The sequence below is a fragment of the Cervus canadensis genome, chromosome 5, assembly GCF_019320065.1.
Source record: "Cervus canadensis isolate Bull #8, Minnesota chromosome 5, ASM1932006v1, whole genome shotgun sequence".
In the NCBI taxonomy this organism is placed as follows: Eukaryota; Metazoa; Chordata; class Mammalia; order Artiodactyla; family Cervidae; genus Cervus; species Cervus canadensis.
Genome location: NC_057390.1, coordinates 101288299 through 101312237, shown reverse-complemented (window position 1 = coordinate 101312237; position 23939 = coordinate 101288299). Strand labels below are relative to the sequence as shown.

Genomic DNA, 23939 nt, shown 5'->3' with positions numbered 1-23939 from the left:
CATAAAGCAGAAGCCAAACACATGGGCAGGTCCTGACAGGCTCGGAGGAGGAGGGGGAGAGGCTCGGGTAAAAAGGCAGCTCAGTGAGGGAGCCAGAAGAAGGCAGCAGAGGGCAAGGAGGAGGTGCAAGCGGAACAGAGGGACCGAAGAAGGTGGGGGGAGGCTGCCGGGCACACAGGCTGCGGGGCACACGGGCTGCCGGGCACACGGGCTGTGGGGCACACGGGCTGCCGGGCACACGGGCTGCGGGGCACACGGGCTGCTTCGTCCAGAGGCAGAGGAGGTGGGAGGGGAGAGGCCTCAGGAGCCATTTTGCATTTCTTCAGTTATCTGTTTGCCCCAGTTAATTTAAAAATTGTATTTTGCTAAGAGGCAATTTTAGAATCTTGAGAACACTTAGAAGCCTCAAAGTACCAATAATAATAGGAATTCCATATAGTTTTGAAATTTTTAGAGCATGGCTGTCCAATTTTTCTTTAAGAAAAGTAAGCTTGGGAAATTTAAGAGTTCCCCCTAATGACTGTTAGTGTTCTAAATTACTTTTGGTAAAGTTGCTCCATTTAATTAGAAGTGTGCCTGAGGAGGAACCACAATTTTTAAACATAAAGCTGTCTGAAGGGGGCGGAGGGGGCACCATCAAAACATTTAAATGACTGGAATCCCTTTTCTTAGAGATTTTTCTCTACAGCAAAGGAACAAAATTTCTAAATAACACAGTTCCAATAGGAACAGCTCAGTTTCAAAGGAATTGGACAAAGACTCAGCAGCGCAGTTTCTGTGGGAACAGCCTGGTCTCAGGAGATAGGCCACAGCACCAGACAAATGCTCTAAGAAAAGATGAACCTTTTAAATACAGGATGAAGTCTTCAAAAATGGTATATCTCAAATAACACCTGGAGAGCCTCAAAACACAGAAAGAGTGGAACTTGAGTCCAGGAGAAAACTTACCTTAAACTCTAGGGTCAGCAAGAAAGCAGTGAGCTCCCTGGGCTCTGGGAGTTCACACCTGTTTGCTCACTACGTTGGTATTATCAGGGGTCCTTTCTGGATCCCACTTCTGACACCAAGTAATGTTGACCTAAAACAGTCAAACAGTTATTTTACAAATAAAACTAGTTTATTTGGGAATAGCAAAGAGTTACAATTCAGGGTATACATTCAATGGTGAACCACAGGTCAGCCCAGAGAACAAAGGAGAGGGACTATCTTTTACAGAGAAGGGGGGTTGGGAGGGACTGTTTAAAGCAAAGAATCTGTTGCAGGAAGCTGGAAGTTGGAAGTGGGGAGAGGGTGAAGTAAAGACAGTCTCGGATGAAGGAAAACTAAGAGGATTTGAAGGCAGCAGACCTGGACTAAAAAGACAATAAAGGGAGATTCTTCAGACATAAATCAATCAGTTCAGTCACTCAGTTGTGTCTCTTTGTGACCCCATGGACTGCAGCATGCTAGGCTTCCCTGTTCATCACCAACTCCCGGAGCTTGCTCAAACTCATGTCCATTGAGTCAGTGACGCCATCCAACCACCTCATCCTCTGTCGTCCCCTTCTCCTCCTGCCTTCAATCTTGCCCAGCATCAGGGAGTCAAGTTCCAAGGAGTCAGCTCTTCACGTCAGGTGGCCAAAGTATTGGAGTTTCAGCTTCAGCATCAGTCCTTCCAATGAATATTCAGGACTGATTTCCTTTAGGATTGATTGGTTTGATCTCCTTGCAGACCAAGGACTCTCAAGAGTCTTCCCCAACACCACAGTTCAAAGGCATCAATTCTTTGGCACTCAGCTTTCTTTATGGTCCAACTCTCACATCCATACTTGACTACTAGAAAAACCAGTGTTCCAAGAAGGACACTTGGAACACTGGGATTAAGGAAGAGCAACAGAAGTGATGTTCTCCTCTCAGGTTCTTTCAAATATGTTGGACAATAAAAGCAAAAGCTACAGCATTGTTCAGGGGGTAGTTTCAGTGTCAGTGTGATGTGCAAGACAACTATAGCATAGAAGGTGGTAGGTAAGGCAGTTAAAATATTATACAAAACAGATATAGTCGAAATCATAATAGAAAAATTTAAAGGCATACTTAAAAAATGTTCGAGATAACCCAAAAGAAGGCAAGAAAGGGGAAAGGGGGAACTGAAAAAGAACCCCACCAAAATAATAAAATGCTAGACCTAAATTCAAATTACCATTTTGAATTGAATTACCAAATACCAATTGACTTACCTGATAGCTCAGCTGGTAAAGAATCCCCCTGCAATGCGGGAGACCTGGGTTCAATCCCTGGGTTGGGAAGATCCCCTGGAGAAGGGAAAGCTACCCACTCCAGTATTCTAGCCTGGAGAATTCCATGGACTGTATAGTCCATGGAGGTCACAAAGAGTCAGACGTGACTGAACGACTTTCACTTTCTTTCTCTTTCAGTTGACTTATCAAATTAAAATTACCCATAATTACAGCGGGTGTAAATGGATTTCTCTCATAGCCTAGGAAAATGCAGGGTTTTAGGGACCGAGAACCAGAGACAGATGAAGACCAAATATTTATTTCTCATTATAAATTACAATTTCTAAATCTTACTTCAAATATGATGATACATAGATTAAAGTAAAAGGATGAAAGATGACATACCATGCAAATACTAATCAGAAGAAGATAGGAGTGAGTGGTTTTGTTAATGACACACAATGGAAACTTTGGAACAAAGAGCATTATTACCAAGGCTAAAGAGGGACATCATGTATCGATAAAACTGACAATTCTTCAAGAAGCCATAACAATTCTAAAAGTAGGCACCTAAAAAGAGAGGTTTTTTTCTTTTTCAAAAAGAAAAAACTTTTTGAAGCAAAAATGGACAGTACTAAAAGTAGAAATAGGGACTCCCTGGTGTCCCTGGCTAAGGCTCTGAGCTCCCAGTGCAGAGGGCCTGAGGTTGATCCTTGGTCAGGGAACTGGATCCCACATGCTGCAACTGAGAGTTTGTGTGCCACAAGTAAAGATTCCACATGTCGCAAGGAAGATCAAAGGTCCCACGTGCTGCAACTAAGACCCAATACAGCCAAAGAAATGTTTTTTTAAATGTTAAAAAAAGAAAGTAGAAAGAGACAACTCTGAGACTTCCCTCATGGTCCAGCAGTTGAGACTCTAAGCTTCTACTGCAAGAGGTGTGCGTTTGATGCCTGTTCAGGGAAATAAAATCCCACATGCTGTGAGGTGTGGCCAAGAAGTGAAAAAGAAAAGGAAATAGACAAACTCTCAATTATAGTTGGAGTCTGCAGCACTTTAGGCTTCCTCAGGGACTCAATGGTAAAGAATCTGCCTGCAGTGCAGGAGACTCAGGACAAGTGGGTTCAATCCCTGGGTCGGGAAGACCCCCTGGAGGAAGGCTTAGCAACCCACTCCGGTGTTCTTGCCCGGAGAATCCCATGGACAGGGGAGCCTGGCGGGCTACAGTCCAGGGGGTCCCACACACACAGCAGTGCTTCTCTCTCAGTTACAGATAAAGCTTATAGACAGAAGATCAGCAAGGATATAAAATAAGTGAACAATACTATCAACCAACTGGACATAGTGTCATTTATAGCGCGATGCACACAACAGCAGCAGAATGTATGTCCTTCTCAAGTGCACAAGGGGCATCCCCCCAAATGAAGCGTATCCTGATTAAAACCTGAGCAAAGTTAAGGTATCAAAACATACAAAGCATGTATAATAGAATGACTATAATAGAATGAAAATCAGTAAGAGAAAGATGTCCGAAAACTCTTTAATCAGTTGGGAATTAAACACCAAAATCCTAAATAATCCATGGATCAAAAAATCGAAAGGGGAACTTAAAATATTTTTAACTGAATGCAATTAAAATGCAGCATGTAAGAAAATTAAGAGATGCAGCTGAAACAGTGCTTAGAGGGAAATTTCTAGTACAAATGCTTACATTAGAAAAGAAATCTCAAATCAGTAATCTAAGCTTCCACCTTAAATTAGAAAAGAAAGAGCAATATAAGCCCAAATCTTGCAGAAAAGAGGAAATAAATGTTGTTTTTATCGTTCAGTTGCTAAGTTGTGTCCTACTTTTTGCAAAACCATGGACTACAGCACACCAGGCTCCTCTGTCTTCCATTATCTCCTGGAGTTTGCTTAAGTTCATATCCATTGAGTTGGTGATACTATCTAACTATTTCACCCTCTGTCACTCCTTTCTCCTCCTGCCCTCAATCTTTCCCAGCATTAAGGTCCTTTCTCTGGGTGGCCAAAGTATTGGAGTTTCAACTGCTGTCAACAACTCCAGTGAATATTCAGGGTTAATTTCTTTTAGGATTGACTGGTTTGGTCTCCTTGTAGTCCAAAGGACTCTCAAGGGTCTTCTCCAGCATCACAATTCAAAAAGCATCCATTCTTCAGCACTGAGCCTTCCTTATGGTCCAGCTCTCACATCTGTACACGACTACTGGAAAAACCATATCTTTGACTGTACGGGCCTTTGTGGGCAAAGTGATGTCTCTGTTTTTTAATACACTGTCTAATTTGTCATAGCTTTCCTTCTAAGGAGCATCTTTTAATTTCATGGCTGCTGTCACTGCACACAGTGGTTTTGGAGCCCCCCAAAAATAAAATCTTCCAGTTTCTACTTTTTCCCCATCTATTTGCAATGAACAGGGGCCATGATCTTAGTTTTTTGAATGTTGAATTTCAACGTGGCTTTTTCACTCTCTTTTTTCACCCTCGTCAAGAGGCTTTTTAGTTCCTCTGCACTTTCTGCCCTTGTAGTGGTATCATCTGCATATCTGAGGTTGTTGATATTTCTCTCGGCAGTCTTGATTCCAGCCTGTGATTCATCCAGTTCAGCATTTTGCATGACGTACTCCGCACACAAGTTAAATAAGCAGGGTGAGAATAACACAACCTTGAAGCACTCCTTTCCCAATTTCGAACCAGTCTGTTGTTCCATGTCTAGTTCTGTTACTTTTTGACCCAAATACAGGTTTCTCAGGAGACAGGTAAGATGGTCTGGTACTCCAGTATTTTTTTTTTTTTTTAAATATTTGTTTATTTAGCTCCATGGGTTTTAGTTGTGGCACTCAGGATCTTAAATCTTTGTTGCTGCATGCGGGATCCTTAGTCTCAGGATGCAGGATCTTTTCATTGTGGCATGCAAACTCTTAGTTGCATCATGTGGGATCTAGTTCCTTGACCAGGGTTTGAACCCAGGCTCCCTGCATTGGGAGTGTGGAGTCTTAACCACTGGACCACCAGGGAAGTCCCTGGTACTCCAGTATTTTAAAGAATTTTCCAGTTTGTTGTGATGCACACAGTCAAAGCCTTTAGCGTTGTTAATGAAGCAGAAGTAGATGGTTTTTTGGAACTCCCTTGCTTTCTCCATGATCCAAAGAATGTTGGCAATTTGATCTCTGGTTCTTCTGCCTTTTCTAAACCCAGCTTGTACATCAGGAAGTTCTCATTTCACTAAATTTAGCAGTTCTCATTTTACTGCTAAAGCCTAGCTTGAAGGATTTTGAGCATAATCTTACAAGCATGTGTAAGAGCAGAAATAAAAAAAAATTTGGAAACCAAAAAAAGAAAAAAATTATGAAACAAAAAATCGATAGACCTCTAGCAATAGCAACAGCAAAAAAAAAAAAAAAAAAATTGCAGGCCCAAAGACAGTATCAGGAATGAAAGAGGTCTGTCACTACAAACATGGCAAGCAGATAGGAAAGGAAGGCTCTGGATAATTCTGTTGACACAAAGTCAATAACTGGAGTGACATGGGCCAAGTCCTCAAAAGCCACAAACTACCAAAACTCACTCAGCATGAATTGGATAGCTTGAATAGCCTTATCACCACTAAAGAAATTGAGTCTGCAATTAAATATCTTCTGAAAAAGCAAGTCTCAGATGGTTTCACTGGCAATTACACAAAACATTTAAAGAAGGAAGACTAGAAATCCCTTCCAGGAGGTGAAGGGGGAAGGAAACTTCCCAACCCATTCAGCATCAGCCCAGTGCTGTGAACACAGCCGCAGAAATCCTCCAGATGCTTTTATCCTTCTTTTCTGTGGAGTCACTGCAAGCCCCAAGTCAGCCGACACCGAACCACTGCTCCCTGGGGAAATACAGGCTCAGATTCCCGAAAGCACACAAGTACAAACAGATGGCTCGAAGCTGAGCGTGAAAAGGACACTTGTTTACAGCGCAAGCTGAAACAAGAAGGCAGTGTCGCCTTGTTGAACCTCGGCTGAGGACGGGCGGGTCAACTCACTCATGGGTTTGCTGCTCCGCTCATGCCCGTGAATGCCCACTAAGGGGATTACAAAAGCAATTTGAGGTTGGTAGGCAAAATTGCTAGTACAAAATCCACAAATAACGAGACCTGACTGTATTAGCAAACAAAATTCAGTAATATGGAAAGAAAATAGTGCACCGCAATCAAGTGAAGTTTATCCTGGTTCAGTATTCAAGAGAAGCAACGCAACCCACCACACCATGTTCAAAGAAGAAAAATCACACAAATGTGCTAATGGATGAAGACAAGCACATGATGAAACACAGAACTCATTCCTGACGAAAACTGGCAAAGGAGTCGCCTGCAACTGACGCCATGCCTCAGGCGCTTCAGGCTGGGAGTGAGGCTACCCCCTCCACGCAGCGGCGTCTTGGCCAGTGCCCAGGTGAGCAAGGGCAGGAAGAGACACGCACAGAGGAGGGGGCGCCGCTGTCCTATTTCCATGACTGCCCTGTCCCAGGGAGCTACAGACTCCTGTGACGAGGAGGTGGGCTTGGCAAGGTGGTGGATGCGAGGTGGACCGCAAAACCAACTGCATCTACCTACCGCTGATAAACAATTCAAAACTGAATTTTAAAAGGTACCGTTTACAAAGGTTCCCCACAAAGATGGAATACTTTGGTGTAGATGCAACAAAACATATGCTGGATCGGTATTCTGAACACTAGAAAAATGCTGATGAGAAGGAATTTTAAGACCTAAACTTTAAATAGAGAGAAGATAAATTGTGCTCGAGGATTGGAAAGCCCAAAATTGTAAAGATACCAATTTTCCACAAAGTGATCATAGATTTTTGACATAACACCAATAAAACTTTCAGATTTTTTTGTACTTAATGAAGGGCTGACTATAAAATTTACATGGAAGGGCATAGGAACTACATGTTTCTTCTTTCAAGCATGTAGAATGTTTATTTCCATCCTACTACCTCCAAAAGAGGGGCTTCCCTGATGGCTCAGCGGGTAAAGAATCCCCCTGGAATGCAGGAAGCCCAGGAGATGAGGGTGCGATCCCTGGGTTGGGACGATCCCTTGGAGGAGGAAATGGCAACCCACTCCAGTATTCCTGCCTGAAAAATCCCATGGACAGAGGATCTTGGTGGGCTACAGTCCCTAGGGTTTCGAAGAGTCGTACACAGCTGAGCAAGTAAGCATGCAGGAACTAGGGTAGCTAGAGCAATTTTGAAAAAGAAGATTGAGGTTGGAGGACTCACACCGCACAGTATTAACTCTGTGGCTGTGTAATCGAGACAGCATCAGGGACAAGAGGCAGCGGGGAAACGGGCCCGCTGTCTATAAACCACATGGCCGTTTATACGGAGGTGCAGAGGGGTTCACAGAGAAAGGATGGTTTCCTTAAATTTTATTGAAGTATTGTTGTTTATGACGTTTCATTGTTTCTGATGCTGAGTACTGCTCTATGTTATGTTTACCCTGATAGCTCAGTCGGTAAAGAATCCGCCTGCAATGCAGGAGACCCCGGTTCGATTCCTGGGTCAGGAAGATCCCCTGGAGAAGGGATAGGCCACCTACTCCAGTATTCTGGCCTGGAGAATTCCATGGGCTCTACAGTCTGTGGGGTCGCAAAGAGTCGGACATGACTGAGCGACTTTTACTTCACTCACTGTTGTTTACATTTTGTAACTCAGCGCGTGACTCAGTTAAACACATGTACAGTCTTGTTCACATTCTTTTCCATCTGGCTTATCACGGGATGCTGAATACAGCTCCCTGGGGTGCACAGGGGACCTTGTTGTTTCTCCGTCCTGGAGATAAGAGCCTGCGTCTACTGACCCCAAACCCCTGGTCCTTCCCTCCCTGCTCTCCCTCCCCACGTGCACCCACAGGTTTGTTTCTGTTTCACAGGTTGATTTGTATCGTATTTTAGATTCCACATGTAAGTGGTAGCATATGGTATTTGTCTTTGCCTTTAGGTCCATCCGTGGTGCTGCAAGTGGCATCATTTCATTCTTTTTGGATGCTGAGTACTACTCTGTTGGATATATAAATACGTGGATGTACCACATCTTCTTTGGAAAGGATGGTGCCAGTGCCTCTGCCATCCATGTGCAGAAGAGGTGGACGTGATGAAGTCACACCTCTTACAGAGAATAATTCAGAATGGCTCATAGATCAAGTCACATCATGAGACTAGGAGACTTAAGGAGAAAGAAATCTTCATGACCGGGGTTAGGCAAAGAGTTCTTGGTAACAACACAAAAAGACCACCCACAAAAGAACACGCTGATAAATTTGATTGCATCAAGAAGTTAAAAATTACCCTGTGAAATACACAGCTAAGACAAATTACAGACTGAGAGAAGGTATTTGCAAACCTTGTACAGAAGGAGCTGCACCTAGAATATATAAAGAATTCCCTAAACTCAACAGGAAGAAATCAAATGGTCCAATCAAAAGACATGACACTTCGCCAGAGAGGGTCACATGTACAGATGTGGATGTGGGGTCCCCAGCCCCCGTGTGAACGGAAGCCGTGGGAGGCCTGAGTGCACATCAGACCAGCTGAGAGGAAAAACTGTGACACGGATGCTAGAAGGACGCAGAGAAACTGCAGAGAAACGAGCTCTCACGCTAGAGAGCATCTGGGCAGGGCTTTAAAATCTATTTTTGTTCATTTGTTCGGCTGCGTTGGGTCTCTGGGATCTTCAGTTTCGGTGCACAGACTCTACTTGCGGCTCGTGGCCTTAGCTGCCCGGTGGCGTGTGGAACCTCAGTTCCCTAGCCAGGGATCAAACCCACGTCCCCTGGGGCCCGTGGGCAGCTCTGAGGGGAACCGAGTGGTCAGTTTCCAGGCGTGCAGTGCAGCCTGTGTGTGCTTGTCCACGGCCACACCTCGCAGCTGGGGAGCGGGGGCCCGCGGCCTCCAGCGCCGGGGGGTTCAGCTCACTGGGGCAGCCTCCTCGCAGGCCCCGGGGAGCTGAGGGAAGAAGCCAGGCTCGGTCGTCTCTGACTCCCTCGCAAGGACCAAACATCGGAGAGGGGAGCCGAGAGGTGGGGGCAGGGCCGGGCGGCTGTGGTTACACGAATCGACAGGTGGGCGCAGAAAAGGGGCAACTTTCCTGCACGCGCGGGAACAGCCTGACCTTCCCCTCCGGCCTTCCGGCCTTTGCTCGGGTTGAGTCCTGGGCCTCAGGCCTTTGCAGTCACCTGACTCCGACCTGCCCTTCGCCCAGTCCTGGCGCCTTCCCCGGCTGGGGAAGGGCGGGGTCAGAGGGCAAAGTCCGAGCAGCTCCCAGGAGGGACCCCTCTGGGCGGGGGCGGGGTGGTGACCCTGGGTGGGGGCAGGGCCCAGCGGTAAGCAGGCTGGGTGTGGGGGTGGTGACAGGGGGTGGGGTGGCGGCAGGCAGATATCGCCGGACAGGTGCCGAGAGCTGGCAGATGGTCCAGCTCCCTCCTCGCGGCCTCCTGCTGCTCATCGACAGCCCAGGTGAGGGGCGCTCGGGCTATGGGAGCTTCTACCCAGCTCCTGCCCACCCGCGGGGCTCAGGGCACTGCGCGCCCTGGAGGTGGTGTGGGGTGGGGTCCTGGTGTCCCTGGTTCCTGCCCGTTCCTGACGTGGCCTGCCGCTCGGGGACAGAGGCAGGTCACCCGCCCTCTCTGAGCCTTGGTCTCCCCCCTGAAAATGGGAACATGACCTCACTCGGAGGCCCCACTCCCGGCCGGAAGCCTCGGGAGCACCTGCGGTCCTGCAGACACAAAGTCCGCGACCTCAGGGTCCTAGTGACCCAACCACTTCCTCTGGCCGGGCGGCCGCCGGCCCAGGGCTCCTGGTGGCTGCTGTGCCCGGCCCGCTCAGGGATGCAGGGCGGGGCTGGTGAGGCCTCGGATGCCCGGAGCGACCCTCACTGCTGGGTGAGCCTGGGCCCGCTGCCGAGGGTCAGTCGTAGGGCCGGGGAAGAATGTCAGAATCAGATCAGAGAGGCGCGAGGCTGGGCTTTTAAACAGAAACCAGGTGCTTCAGTTCAGAGCTCCTCAGCCCTTTGGGAGAGACACTGCACTTCCCGGGACCCTCCTGGCTCCACGCGGGCAGCTTGGCAACCGGATGGCCAGGCAGTTTCCTGTCCCCACCGGGTTCAGGCCTGACCCCAGGGCTCTCAGAAGACACCCTGGGAGAGGCCTGGGGTGGGGCCGCAGGGAGGAGCCTGGTGGGTGGGAGAGGTGGGGTCCTGGGAGTTCAGTGTGGAGCTGGGAGTCCTGGACGGTCGGGGATGGGAGGGGCCGGGGTCCTGGGGGTGGAGGGAGGGGGGTGGCTCGCCGGCCCCCGGTGTGACCCCAGTGCCCCCCCCCCGCGCTGTATGTGGCCAGCTAGCTTACCAGACCGGGCAGCCTCGTGCCTGGCCCCTGCAGCCCGTCTGATGCCATGCACGGGGTTGGGGGGGCACCCCGGCTCTGCAGCGCGGTCCTTGGCCCTGCCTGTTGACCAGCAGGAGTGGGCCACCTGAGCCCCAGGGAGGACGAGGGGCGCTCCAGCCAGCGGAGTCGGGGTGCCCCCCGCGGCCCCACAGGTGCCAGTCCCGCCCCCACCATGGGGCTGACCTGGAAGCAGCGGGTCTTCAAGGCTCTGCTGGGTGCCGCCACGGTCTCAGGCCTCACCGCGCTACTTCTCATCCTGGTGGGGACCGTCAACGTCCTCCTGCCTACAGACACCAAGGTGCGCCCCTGGGCCCTCCCGGGGAAGCTGGGATGGGCTGTGCCTGCCCCACGCCCTCCTGACCCCAGTGTCACCCCCAGTTCGGGATCGTGTTCGACGCTGGGTCCTCCCACACATCCCTCTTTGTGTATCAGTGGCCGGCCGACAAGGAGAACGACACGGGCGTGGTCAGCCAGGCCCTGGCCTGCCAGGCGGAAGGTCAGTGGACAGTCTGCCAGCGGTGGGCGGGGCTGGGAGCCGCCGGCCGCTGCCGACTGGGCTCTCGGCGGGACGGGGCTTGGGGCAGCGGTGGTGCAGGCTGGAGCCGGGCAGCAGCAAATGGACCTGAAGGAAAAGGGCTCAGAGAGCTCCAGGGAGTCACCCACGAGGCCCAGCTGGCCAGTGGTTGCTGGGCCAGGGCGCCGGCGTGGGCCTTCCCGAGCCTCTCCCCGTGTGCCCCCTGTCCCCCTCCTCCGTCTCTTGTAAGGACACTGGTCGTTGGGGTTAGGGCCCACCCAGGGAAGCCAGGTCTTCGTCTTCAGACCCCTAACTAATCACACCTGCAGAGACCTTTTCGTACACACAGTCCCCTTTGCAGACTCCGAGGGTGAGGACGGGGCCTCGTCTGTGCAGGGCGACTTTTCCACCTCCCTCAGGCCTGCTCAGCCCCACCAGCCGCAGAGCCTGGGGCCTCACCCTGGGTGCTGTGTTCCAGGGCCTGGAATCTCTTCCTATGCCTCCGACCCTGCACGGGTCGGCGAGAGCCTGCAGGGCTGCCTGGAGGAGGCGCTAGCACTGATCCCAAAGGCCAAGCATCACGAGACACCCATGTTCCTGGGGGCCACTGCCGGCATGCGGCTGCTCAGGTGAGGGGCTGGCGTGGGGTCCACGCGCCCCTGGGGCTGAGGCGCCACCCGGCCCAGTGAACAGGGGCGGCTCCTGCCAACTCCGCCCCACCCTCCCTGTGCAGCCTCAAGAATCGCTCGCAGGCGGAGGACGTCTTCGCCGCGGTCAGCCAGGCCCTGGGCCAGTCCCCGGCAGACTTCCGGGGCGCAGAGCTCCTGACAGGGCAGGACGAAGGCGCCTTTGGTTGGATCACCGTCAACTACGTCCTGGGCCTGCTGGTGAAGGTGCCACAGGCGGCCCCAGGGCCGGGGGCGGGGGGCGGGGGGGGGGGAGGTGGAGAGTGCCGTGGGGAGGGGTGGGCCCTGCGGCCGCGCCCAGGACTCAGGGCCCCCGTCTGTGCCCAGTACTCCTTCTCTGGAGAATGGATCCAGCCCCTGGAGGAGACGCTGGTGGGCGCCCTGGACATGGGTGGGGCCTCCACCCAGATTACCTTTGTACCTGGAGGCCCCATCCTGGACAAGACCACCCAGGCCACCTTCCGCCTCTACGGCGCCGACCACACCGTCTACACTCACAGCTACCTCTGCTTCGGGCGCGACCAGGCGCTGAGCAGGCTGCTGGTCGAGCTGGTGCAGGTGGGCTTGCGTCCTGGGGGGAGGGCGGGGCTGGCCAGGCCAGGCTCCGAGCGGATCCGTCCTCCTGCAGGCCAGCCCAGGCCTCCTGGTTCGCCACCCTTGCTACCACAGCGGCTACCGGGACACGCTGGCCCTGGCGCCCCTGTATGAGTCGCCCTGCATCCTGGCAGCAGCGCCCCCGGACCTCAGCCAGAACCTCACTGTGGAGGGCACGGGGAACCCCGGGGCCTGCATTGAGGCCCTCCGGAAGCTCTTCAACTTCTCCAGCTGTGACGGCCGAGCAGACTGTGCCTTCGCCGGGGTCTACCAGCCCCCCGTGCAGGGCCAGTTCTACGTGAGCCCCCCCATCTGCCCTCGGGGCCCAGCTTCCTCCCAGAGGCTGAGGGTCCCGACTCCTGGCGCCCTTGGGGACCCTGGGACCCCGGGTGGGGAGGTTTAGGGCTGAGCCCGGCTTGCCCTGGGCCCCTGGCCCCTGCCCCTGGGCCCCACCCACAAGGGCAAATCGCCGCTCCCCACAGGCTTTCTCCAGCTTCTACTACACCTTCCACTTCCTGAACCTCACCTCCAGGCCGTCACTGAGCGAGGCCAACGCCACCATCTGGGAGTTCTGCCTGCAGCCCTGGAAGCTGGTGGGTGGGCCTGGGCTGCCTTCCCCAATCTGGGCCCCGGGCTCACCAAGGGCGGCGGAGGCGCCTCTGAGCGGGACCTGCCCGGGGTGGGGGGTGGGGGTGTGTGTTGGGAGAGGGGCTCACTGGGCTCCCAGCCCCCAGGTGGAGGCGAGCGCGCCCCTGGGCCAGGACCGCTGGCTGCGGGACTACTGTGCCTCGGGCCTGTACATCCTCACACTCCTGGTCGAGGGCTACGGGTTCAGCGAGGAGACCTGGAGCGGCCTCGAGTTCCGCCAGCAGGTGACAGCTGGGGGGTCTGGGGGGCCAGGGAGGGGTGGGGCTCTGGGGCCGAAGCCCGTGGCCCTGACTGGAACCCCGGCCGGGGTGTGGCCCGCAGGCTGGCAGCACCGACATCGGCTGGACGCTGGGCTACATGCTGAACCTGACCAACCTGATCCCGGCCGAGGCGCCCGCGCAGTGGCGGGCGCAGAGCTTCAGCATCTGGACAGCCGGGGTCGTCTTCGTGGTGCTGACACTCACGGCCACGCTGGGGGCCGTGGTGGTGCACGTCTTCTGGCTCCAGGACTAGGCCAGCGGCCCCTGATGCCGGCCGCTGAGACCCGGCGCCCAGCCTGGCCACCTGGGCCGGCCCGTCCCCATCAGGAGCTTCGGCCCTCATCCTGGGGGCTCCGGCCAGCCGTCAGACAACCTCCTTCTGCCCCCGGGGTCGCCCTGGCCATGGAGGCTGCGGAGGTCCCAACCACAGCCGCCGGCCCCCGGCACCCCGGTCTGTCTCCCGGGAGCCTCTGCACAGAAGCCAGGCTGTCAGGACCCGTGCGGCACCTGGACTGTTGATGGCAGACTGACGTGTGTAGGGCTGGCTCGGGCCTGGGGTGGGCCAGCTCTTTGGGAAGGGTTGGCCGTGGGCCGTGGGGTCTCTGACAGAGCTGGTGTCCAGTTTCATGGGGTTCTCCCGAGCAGCCCACCCACACCCCTGGAAGCCTGGTCAGGCCCTCTCAGCGGTCAAGCGCAGAGACAGGTCACACACGTGGGAGGCAGAGGCCTTTATTAAACCCTCCCCGCCCTGGCCTCCTCCACCGAGCTCCTCAGGCGTGCCGCGCAGCCGGGCCGGCAAAGCTCTTGGGGAAGATGCCGACGCGCCCATCACAGTGGCCCTCCAGCCATGCCTGGTCCACTGTGGGCATCAGCATGTCACTGCGTCTGTGCGCAGACCCCCCATCGGGCACCCCCGGCCCGGGCAGTGCAGGCTCTACCTTCGCACAGGACGTCCACGGTGTCTCCTGGCTGCAAGGCCAGATCCTCGGGCCTCTGGGCGGAGTAGACGTGCTGGGCCACCACCTGGTAGAGGGCCGGCCGGCCGCCCACTCCCTGCGGCAGGGTGAGGACTGGCGGGTTAGCTCAGCCCCAGGAGAGGGGCAGGCCGCCCCCGCGCCCACCCTGCTCACCCGGCACTGCAGCTGCAGACCCCCGGGGCCAGCCGCGTCCCGCCAGGCCCTCCGCAGCGCCTCATCCCCAGACAGGGGCATCCAGCGCCCGTCCTTGCTGGGGTCTCGGTAGCTGCAAAGAGACGCCTCAGAGGGGGCTGCGTGGGTGAGCAGCTTCGGAGGGTGCTCACCTCTGACCTCGAAAGCCTCTGACGGACCCGGCCCTCCTGCAGGGCACGGCTGAGAGGTGCCCAGCCCAGAGCCCCCTCCCCGCCCTGCCACGTCGTCCTGGCCCACCTGAGCTGGGCATGCTGGGCATGGCGGGGCAGGGCCTGGCTCATCAGGGCCCGCAGGCTGGACAGGTCAGCTCCTCTCGGGGCCGTCAGGGTCAGGGTGAGGGCACACTGCACGGTGACGGTCACCAAGGACTCAGAGTCCCCCGAAGTCATGCCCTGGGTGCAGGCAGAATGGCGGTTGGGACCCACGGCCCCAGGGCCAGCCGGAGTGGGCTTCTGGCCCTGGGGGCAGGGCAGGGGTGGAGAGGTGGGGGGTCAGGGGCCATGGACTTGGGAGGCTTCCTTGGCTGGATGGGAGGGGGGCCTGGCCTGGGGCCCCCGTGTCCCTGGGGAGTGGGGGTGACGTGAGAGCTGCTGGCTCTTACCCCAGCGCCAGCGGGTTCCTCGGAGGGGCCAGGGCTGGGCCCCCCGGCTGCCAGCAGCCCTGCAAGGAGGAAGGAGGGGGGCCAGGGAGTCAGGTGACTGCTGCCCCCCGAGGGGAGCACGACAGAGTAGGGGCTGCTGGAACCCAGCCCCCGGGAACCGCAAGGCCGCCAGCTTCCTCTGTGGAGGACTCAGCAGCTGCTCTGAGTACTCCCCGAGACGCCTGCCTGGGTCCTCGAACCCCGCCCCCCACGGGGCCCTGGGAGCACCCCACCCCCCACGGGGCCCTGAGAGCACCCCGCCCCCACTGCTCAGGACCTCACCTGGAGGAACCTGCTGGCCAGCAAGCTCCCCGTGGGCACTCTGCAAAGAAAGCCACAAGCTGGGGCTCTGCTGGGCCTCAGGTCAGGGCAGGGGGTGGGGGCGGGGGCTCTGCTGGGCCCAGCAGACCCAGGGTGAGGGGCACGGCCTGCAAGATGGCCCGGCTGGGCAGGAGGCCACCAGTCCATCCCTGTCACGGGTGAATCTGGAGCATGAACCAGGTCCGTATGGACCAGAGACGACAGACAAGCCGCCGTGCCTGTGGGCATGGACCTGTCTTCCCCTGGCCGGCCAGGAGGTGGCGGCTGCAGCTGAGGGGTCCTGGCGGCCCCAGGAGGCTGGGGGTGAAGCCAGGGACACACTGGACGTAACTGTCGGTACCGCAAGCCGCGGGTGTGCTGCGGGTGGGACAATGCAGAGCCCCCAGCCCAGGCCACGCTGACCCGGGAAGCAGACCCCGACTTCAGGGTGGACTAAGTGGGCTGTTTGCACACAAAGCGTTTGGATTTTTATCAGATTTGCTGGCTGCTACAAGCAGTCAGGGAGCTGCCACTGTTCTGTCTGGAAGACCTAGCGCTCAGCACAGCGGTGATGAACCGACAGCTTTCAAGAGCACTGGCCAGCCCACCGAGTGGACCGGACCTCAGTGCACAAGGAGGAGGAAGGACCGCCTCATTCTCACTCGAGCCCCTTGATAAAGTGAATGTGCAAGGTAACCACTTTCTCTGTGGTTAACTCTAACTTCCTCACGGCGGCCTCCCGGCTCCTGGCGCCCCACCCCTCCAGGCACACCTGCCCTGAGAAGCCCAGGCCAATCCCTTCTCAGCTGCACACAGCCCCTGGGGCATCTCAGGGAGTCCTGCGTCCAGCAAGGAAGGCTAGGTGACCCAGCTGAGGGGCGGAAGCCTCACAGCTCTGATGCATGCACTGCAGCCCCTCCCGGGTCTGGGGTGGGGAGCACCCCCAGCTCCCCTCTGAGCACCTGTGAACGTCCGTGTGTCCCCAACTCCTGGCATCTGGTCGCTGTGGCTGGCCCCCACCTGGCCCCTGGCCTGCCTAAGGAAGCCGAAGCCCTGTCCCCAGCAGGTGATGAGGCCAGCTGCCCAGCCTGAGACCCTTGCTGGGCCCCGCTGGGGCTGGTCCCCAAGCCCAGCCTGGGGTGGGGGTCTTGCAAATGCTGTGGCCCCTGCCTGCCCCGCCGGGGCTCACCCACCTCGTGGGTGACCGGCGTGCTGTGGTCGTGCTGCCCAGCCTGGCCGGAGCTGACCTCCATCTCCGTGTCAGCAGGTGTCCTGGGGCTGCAGGGGGTGCCAGCTCTGCCAGGGGCAGTGTCACAGGCCCTGGAGGGGAGGGGCCCTCATCCCCAGGCCTCACCTTCGGGCAAGGCCTCGTGGAAGGTGGGCCTGCACAGCCCCAAGCTGGAGAGGAGCACCCCGCTCGGAGGGCTGCCAGCAAGGCGGTGTCTGGTGGGCTTTCCCTGCAGCCTGTGGCCAGCTGCACCCACCGGCGCCTTTGGTGCCCCCCCGGCCTGAGCGGGGGTGGGCTCTCCCCCTGGGGTCAGGATGGGCTCGGGACAAATGGGAGGGCTGAGTGAGGCGGGACGCCCCCCACCACACCGGGACCCTGGACAGTCTGGAAAGGGGGCAGGCCACGCTGGCCCCCGGTTCCCAGCCCTGAGTGGCTGCAGCAGGTCTGCCCAGGAGCTCCAGCGTCAGGCCGGGAGGCAGGCCTCGCAGAGCCCCTGCTGATAGGAGAAGTGGGCGCCGACCCCTTCCTACCATGCAGCGGCCCCGGGCCTGGCTTCAGCACACGCGTCCAGAGCCTGTGGGCACAAACGATGCCTCCTCAGGACACAGACCCCCAGGAGCCCCGGGGACCGGGGGGCAAGGCTGCAGGGTTTTCACCGGCTCTCACCAGGATGGGCCGCCCCCTAAGTTTAGATTGCAGGGATGCGGGGAGCCCCAGAGAGGGTTCAGGCGCCCTTAAGGGTAAAGAATCTGGGAGGCCCTGACCTGCAAACGCCAGAAGAGACGCGGGGGGCGGGAGGCGGCTCGCCTACCTGCGGCTGCGGCGGGGCGGCCCTCTGTGAGTCGGCGGCGAGGGCAGAGGCCAGCACCTGTGAGCGACAGCAGGGGCGGCCGCCTGAGGGGTGCCCGGGGCCTGCTGCCCACCCGCGCCCCCAAGTCCCCCACCTGCCTGGTGGGGGCTGCTGGAGCCTGGCTCATCCGTGTGACTTATTTTCAATACCGCTTTTAAAATGTTCTTATTTTAAAAAAAAAAAATGTTCTTATTTCACAGAAACAGTCACCTCCTGTGGTAAGGGCTCCAAGTGGGTGGATTAATGCAGCTCAGAAGTGCCTCCTCCAGGCAGCCCTCCAGCTAGGACTCCCAGTGCCTGGCCCTGGGTGACCAGGGCATCAGGGGCCCCGGGCCACAGCTGGAGACCAGAGTGAGCCTTCCTTTGTGCACAGGGAGCCCCCTTTCCCCGCACACTAGCCCACCCTGGGGCAGGCTGCACCCCATCAGCCAGCGATTTTGCTGGTGCCGCCTGCCCAGACCCCGGGCTGGGCAGAGGTGGCCTGGCCAGACCGCCCTTTGCCTCCAGGGTCCTGCCCCCTGAGGCCGAAACGCAGGGCAAGGTTGAAGCCAGGAGAGAGAGGCTGGGGCAGGCAGGGCCGTGCTGGCTGGGGGTCTGCAGCGGCTTCCGGTGGCTCCGCCCCCAGGTCCCAGGACCCATCCGTGAGCCCGTCTAGAGGCGCTGCCGCCCCTGGGAGCCTCGCGCCCCCTCCCACCCCAAGGCCTCGATGACCCCAGCACTCAGGACAGTGTGAGCTCAGCAGGGCCTGGCCATCCACCCTGCGGCCTGCTGGCGCCGCTGGCCCTGAGCCTTGGGCCCAAGCAGCAAGAAGCCACCTCCCTTTACCTTGGCCTTGCCCAGGAAATCCACAGGCTCCAGGTGCTCCAGGTGCCGCCTATGGGGCCGGAAGACCTCACCCCTGGGGACCTGCCGAGGCTGCAGGGGGACCTGTTTCTGGAGGGGGCCAGACAGGGCAGCCCTGAGCAGCAGGAGCCACCGGGCCTCAGAGCAGGACAGCCCGCCCCCAACCCCCACGGCCCGTGGGAGGCCCATCCCTCCAGGGCCCAGCAGGCCCCCACCTCCAGACATCTCTCTATCTCATATGGTTGGTCTTGGGGGGCTGGATGGCTGTGGGCCCCCAGACTGCAGGCTGTGGGCCTGGCAAGCCCCCCAAGTCAGCTCAGGGGCCTGGCTCCCCTTGCCTCTGCCTTACCTGCACTTGGCCCAGGGCGATGTCCAGGTCGCTGCGGGCCCCTTCCGGCCCCTTGGAGATGGCGTCCCCCAGGCTGCAGGCGGCCTTGGCCCAGAGCCCCAGCTGGCTCTGCACTGCAGCCACATTGAACAGCACCTGAGGGTAGGGGGTGGGGTGACGGCAGGCCCAGCACTCCCCTCCCCTCCAGGGCCACCACCTGGCCACACCCTGGCCCTGCACTGGTCCAGCCCCTGAGCTGCCCAGACACAGTCGCCCGGGGCTCTTCCAGGTACCCCCTGGCTCCCACCCTGGGGTGGGCTCTGCCTGCTGGTTTCTCTCCGGACCCCCCAGCCAGAGCCGACCAGCCCTCCCTGCGTCTCCTCTGCTCTGAAGGTCAGGCCATCTCCCATCTCTGGAAGCACCTGCTCAACCTTCACGCCCGTCCTGCATTTGGCCTGACCCCCTCCTGCCTGTGCTGCCCTGTTCCTTGAACCTCCAAGAGTTTGGGGCGCTGTCTGAGGGGTGCCTCTTGTCTGCCCCACTCCCCTGTGCTGGGCGATAGCGGCCAAGTCGTCCAGTGCTGCCAGGAGGACGGGGCACCGCCTGGGGCAGCCTCTGTACCCGCGCTCTGCAGGGCCCATGCACTCTTAGAGCTGCTGCCACGGGGCTGCCCGGGCCATGGATGCCAAGCCCACACCCTGCCCTGCAGGCCAGGGCTGGGGCCGGGCCCACCCTGGTGGGACGTCCCCCACGGCTGACCTACCGGGACACTGCGGCTCCCAGAGGCTGCAAGGTGGCATGTTTCTGGGAGCAGAGGGAGCACAGGGTTGGGGGGGGAGCCTCCCAAGCCTTTCTGTCAGTGCCAGACACTTCCCAGGAGGCCAGGAACTGAGCCAAGCGCCAAGCCCAGGGCAGGGACGCCAGGGCCCTCTGCCAGGCCAGCTCCCGCCCTGCCCACCCCGCCACCTCTTGCTGACCTCCGACACTGCTCTCTTCTGCTGGGATTTTGGGGCTCCTCTGGCCAGATGGAGCACCTCAGTTAACTCGGGCCCACCTGCCACAGTCACAAGACGACAGGGCCCAGAGGGCGGGGCCTGCAGGACTGGGGTCCTGGAAGGAGCCCCCGGGCTGCCCACCTACAGACAGCTCCCAGGGCCCAGCCACACCGCCTCCTGGCGGCCCGCTCCCTGCACGCTCACCTCCCAGGCTTGCAGCTTGAACCGCAGGCCCAGCTGGGTGTAGTCGATGGTGGTGTTGTCCCTCAGCTGGGCCAGGGTGCGCTGGAAGTCCGACAGGGCCTCCTGGAACCTGTGGGCAGCAGGGGAGCCTGGCGTGCGGGCCCCAGGTGGCCCCAGGGCAAGGGCTCCTCCTTGGCCCAGACCCGCCCCCCGCCCAAGCCCCTCCTGCAGCGCGGGGGCGGCAGTGGTTGGCAGGCCTCAGCTCACGGGGGCCACACAGACGGGCTATGCGGCACGTGGGCTCCTCCGCCTGCACCCCAGGCCCTCTCCCGAACCTCAGGGCACAGAGTGCCGTGGGCGTGTCCTGCCTGCTTCTGGGGCCTCCATCCCGCAGGCCTCTCCACCCAGAGCCCGGCTGGAAGCCCCAGGCCCGACCAGGATCCTCATCGCCCCCGGGGAGGCTTCTGGGCTGATGAGAAGGAGGTCACCCGAGAGCCCGCCCGCCCTGTGTAAGGCTGTCTGTGGGCGCCGGGCCTGCCCTGCAGCTCTGATTCCTTCTCTGGGAAGGGCCTGCTGCAGAGAGCCGGGCAGGCAGAGGACCCCCGCACCCGCCGAGTCCTGGGATGCACCATTCCTCCAGCCCTGCCCTGGGTTTCCCGAAGGCAGAATGGGCAGAATCACGCCGTCCCGCAGCCCAAGGTGTAGGAACAGAGGAGGGGAGCCGGCAGAGGCGCTCTGTGACCCTCTTCCACACAGAGCCCAGGGTGACTGTGCAGCCCGGCATGGGGACAGAGAGACACGCCCCCATGTGACACGATCCTGTCCCTGGGCTCCGCGGAGCAGAGGGAGGACCTGGCCAGAGGAGGTGACCGTAGGCAGACAGGAGCACAGGAAGGACTCTGTAGAGACGAAGGGCCATCAGAGAAGGAAGAGGGCCTGTCCGTGCTCACCTCTCCAGCTGGAAGTTGGCCACTCCGCGCTGGAGGAAGCCGACAGCCAAGCAGGTGTCCTTGGTCACTGCCTGGTCAAATGCCTGCGGACAGAAATGTCTGTGGACTGCTCAGGCCTGTAGCCGCGTCACCCCCGTGTCACAGATGGGGATGCCCAGCAGTGGGTCAAGGAAGGCAGTCGGCCACATGACGGTCACCTGCAGGAGAAAGTTTCCTTTGCCTGCCCAGGGGCCTCTGAGTCCAAGGGGCGCAGGCGTCACGGCCTCAATGCAAACCTGCCTGACTCCCCGGATGTTTTCTGGTGACCGCTCGGGGGTAGTTAGGTGGCAGCACAGACCAACTTGTTAACCATGAGGACAAGGAAACGCTCCAGCATGTTGATAATAGTTACCTCCACGGGAGGGAATTATGTTAAGACTGTTGTCTCTTTCAAGCCCTAGTTTTGGTAGTTCACACAAAAACACACATGTCTCATCTATTAGAATCAGAGAGAACAACAACACGAAAGTCTTAATATGTGTGTGAAGCCCAGCTCTTCCTGAAACTGAACTCAGAAATGATGTCGTCTATTCCCAAGGACAGCAGCCATCAGTTAAACACAAGCAAAAGGAGTGCATACACCAGCCATCAAGTTAAATACAGGTAACTGGAGGGGTGTCATGGTCCCACTCTGACAAACCTGGCTGAGTGGGGCTTGTTGAGCTGAATCTGACTGAGGTTGAGGGTCAGCAGTCGGGCACTGATGTGGCCACTCAACACAAGGGAAACCCTTTTATCCTGTCACACAGAGTGGCTGGGTCAGAGCTTCCGGAGAGCTCGTGCCAGACATGGAGCCCCAGCTCCCCTCACCCTGTCCAAGTCAGCTTTATTGATTGTAGCCATTCCATCTGCTTTTTAAAATTTTCCAACAAACATGCCTCCGCTATTCCATTTCTGATTAGGGTGGAGGAGAATTTAACGTGCACACCCTTGGACCGGAACCTCTGTCCCCTCTCTCTGATTAAATCGAGGTTTAGAGGTGGTAGTGACTGGACTGGCCTCACACCACTGACCCCTTGGTGTCCAGTGATGACATCCCCATTGCTGGATAACATTTTAACACTGACATTGCTGCTGAGATAACTGAAGATTCGAACACATATGTGAGGAACGACAGGGCAGGCCCCTTGGACATGGTTTCGGTAGCTGTCGCCGTTGGCCTGAACAACGCAGGGCCCTCAGGGACCCCAGCAGTGTGCAGGGTGCTACTGCTTTTTGTCATCGCCCACGGGATGTGCACCACGGTGATGAACCTGGGGGCTTGAAGGGCACGGATGGTCCTGCCAGGCCCTCGGCAGAGGCAGATGTGCGTGCCCGTGCACACACCCGGCTCTTGGTTCTGCTTTGGGGCGTGGGTGGGGGACACAGATCTGGGGTTTAGGCACCAGCCAGAGACTGTCTCCTGGCCATTTCCACAGGTGTCTGCTGCAGACCTGACCCAAAGCCTACACCCAGGCAACCCTCGCAGCCCCATCCAGCCTCGAGCCTCTGCAGGTACATTAGCACCTCCACCAAGAGCACCGGAGCCAGCACTCACTCGGTCTTTCGGCACGACCGCAGAGCGGGACAAACGGTCCCCACAAGTGGAGGCTGTGCTGGAGCCTTGCGACCCCATCCTGGCCCTGACACAGCTCAACAGGGTCCCCCCTGGACACACACAGGTCCCACCTGCTTAGGTGTTCGCTGAGGCAGAACGCTGGGGTGGGGGGAGTGCCCCTGTGGCCATCAGGGAAGCAGGGTGGGAGCCCTGGGCTCACCCCTGCAGCTATGGCACCTCATCCCCAGCCCCGGCCACCAGGAGCAGAGAGCTGCATCCCGTGAGGTGGGGTATCTGCGACCAAGCCTGGGGGCCCCCTGGCTCACCCGCAGCGCGGCCTCCGGGTCCCCGGCCAGCAGGTGCACGCAGCCCACGTTGAAGCTCACCCTGGCGGGCGGCTCCGAGAAGCTCGAGAAGAGGCGCAGGGCGCAGTCCCAGTCCCCGCGCGCCACGGCCTGCGCGCCCTGGTGCCAGTCGCGCAGCAGGTCCCCGAGCGAGGGCATGGCGGAGTGGACCCTGCCTGGCACCACGCGGAAGTCGGCGCTTCCCGGCCAGATCGCGGCGGGTGCAGCGAGCGGCCGTGAGGGTCCTGCCCGGGGGTGCTGGGGTCAGAGGACCGCGGGGCCGGGGCCCGGGAATCCGGAGACCAGCGCGGGCCGCGGGATCCCTCCGACGCGGACAGAAGGGGCGAGGACCTGCTCCGGAGCCAGTTACTAGGTGCGGGCGGGGCGGAGCGCCAGGTGCGTCAGGTGCGCCAGGAAGGCCCACAAGCCCCGCCCTCCTGACCACGCCCCCGAGTCGGCCCCGGCCCCGCCCCCGAGTCGGCCCCGCCCCTCTGGACTTCCGCCCAGAGCTCCAGCGCGGGCGCTTCGCCGCCGCTGACAGCTCGGAGTCGGCCTCGGTGCGCTGGAGAAAACCATCCGGGCCCGCCTCTGGCGCCGCTGCCGCGGCCACGCCAAGGTTCCGGGCGGATCCTTCCGTCTCAGGTAAGAGGCCCCGGGGCCGGGCCGTGAAGCGATCCTGGGGCCTAGGGGTCCGGCGCTGGACGCGGGTGCTGCTGGGAGGGGCCGGGGGCGGGTCATCCGTGGGCCCCGGACCGGCGCCGGAGGGGCGGCTGGGGGCTCGGTGCGGAAGTTGGCCGTGGCCCCGGGCCGGTGACCCTGTGGGGGCGTCCGTCAGGCCCTCAGCCCGCCGGGCTCGGCCCGCCGACGGGGACGTGTGAGAGCCCCGAGCCTGCCCGGCCCGTTTCGGCGGGGCTCCCTGTGTCGGTGTCATACCGTGAACACTGGAATCCCCTTCCTCTCCACGGAGAAAGCGGAAGCCTCCAGGGCTGTGCGCCCACCCTCGGGGTGACGCGGGCCGCCCTCGGGGCGCTGGGCCTCTGTCCAGGGGGAGGCGGGGGCCCCTCTGGGTGCCGGGCCCCCCGGCCCCGCTCGTGTCCCGCGGGGCTCCCTCTGCGTCTCACGCGTCTCACTCTCAGCCCCGCGGTGCCCCAGGGCCTTCACAGAGGGTGGCCGACGAGGAGG

General features: G+C 58.8%; 2 protein-coding genes across 14 annotated transcripts; one reads left to right on the top strand and one right to left on the bottom strand.

Moving 5' to 3' along the window:
• Positions 1-8645: 8645 nt before the first annotated feature.
• ENTPD8 (ectonucleoside triphosphate diphosphohydrolase 8) lies at positions 8646-14104 on the top strand. Of its 6 annotated transcripts, none has more exons than XM_043470266.1 (10): positions 8646-9723; positions 10721-10947; positions 11028-11145; positions 11642-11792; positions 11897-12056; positions 12177-12407; positions 12478-12741; positions 12926-13036; positions 13178-13315; positions 13413-14104. In XM_043470266.1, the coding sequence occupies exons 1-10, from the start codon at positions 9675-9677 to the stop codon at positions 13602-13604; spliced, it is 1641 nt and encodes a 546-aa protein (XP_043326201.1). In that variant the 5' UTR covers positions 8646-9674; the 3' UTR covers positions 13605-14104. The 6 variants fall into 6 exon arrangements, with proteins under 6 accessions (XP_043326201.1, XP_043326202.1, XP_043326200.1 ...); XM_043470267.1 differs by having other exon boundaries at positions 8647-9723; positions 10692-10947; XM_043470265.1 differs by having other exon boundaries at positions 9003-9723; positions 10724-10947.
• On the bottom strand, positions 14022-23257 carry NOXA1 (NADPH oxidase activator 1). 8 transcript variants are annotated; one of them, XM_043470279.1, is made up of 14 exons: positions 22740-23221; positions 20838-20920; positions 19909-20017; positions 18731-18865; positions 18364-18471; positions 17500-17556; positions 17219-17262; positions 16654-16780; positions 15443-15482; positions 15122-15180; positions 14758-14912; positions 14482-14593; positions 14290-14404; positions 14065-14210 (listed from the first exon to the last, which is right to left on the bottom strand). In XM_043470279.1, exons 1-14 carry the CDS (start codon positions 22914-22916, stop codon positions 14122-14124), a joined length of 1410 nt encoding a protein of 469 aa, XP_043326214.1. In that variant the 5' UTR covers positions 22917-23221; the 3' UTR covers positions 14065-14121. The 8 variants fall into 8 exon arrangements, with proteins under 8 accessions (XP_043326207.1, XP_043326211.1, XP_043326212.1 ...); XM_043470272.1 differs by having other exon boundaries at positions 14022-14210; positions 14482-14912; positions 18364-18453; positions 22740-23242; XM_043470276.1 differs by having other exon boundaries at positions 14022-14210; positions 14482-14912; positions 22800-23236.
• Between the last annotated feature and the right edge of the window lie 682 nt (positions 23258-23939).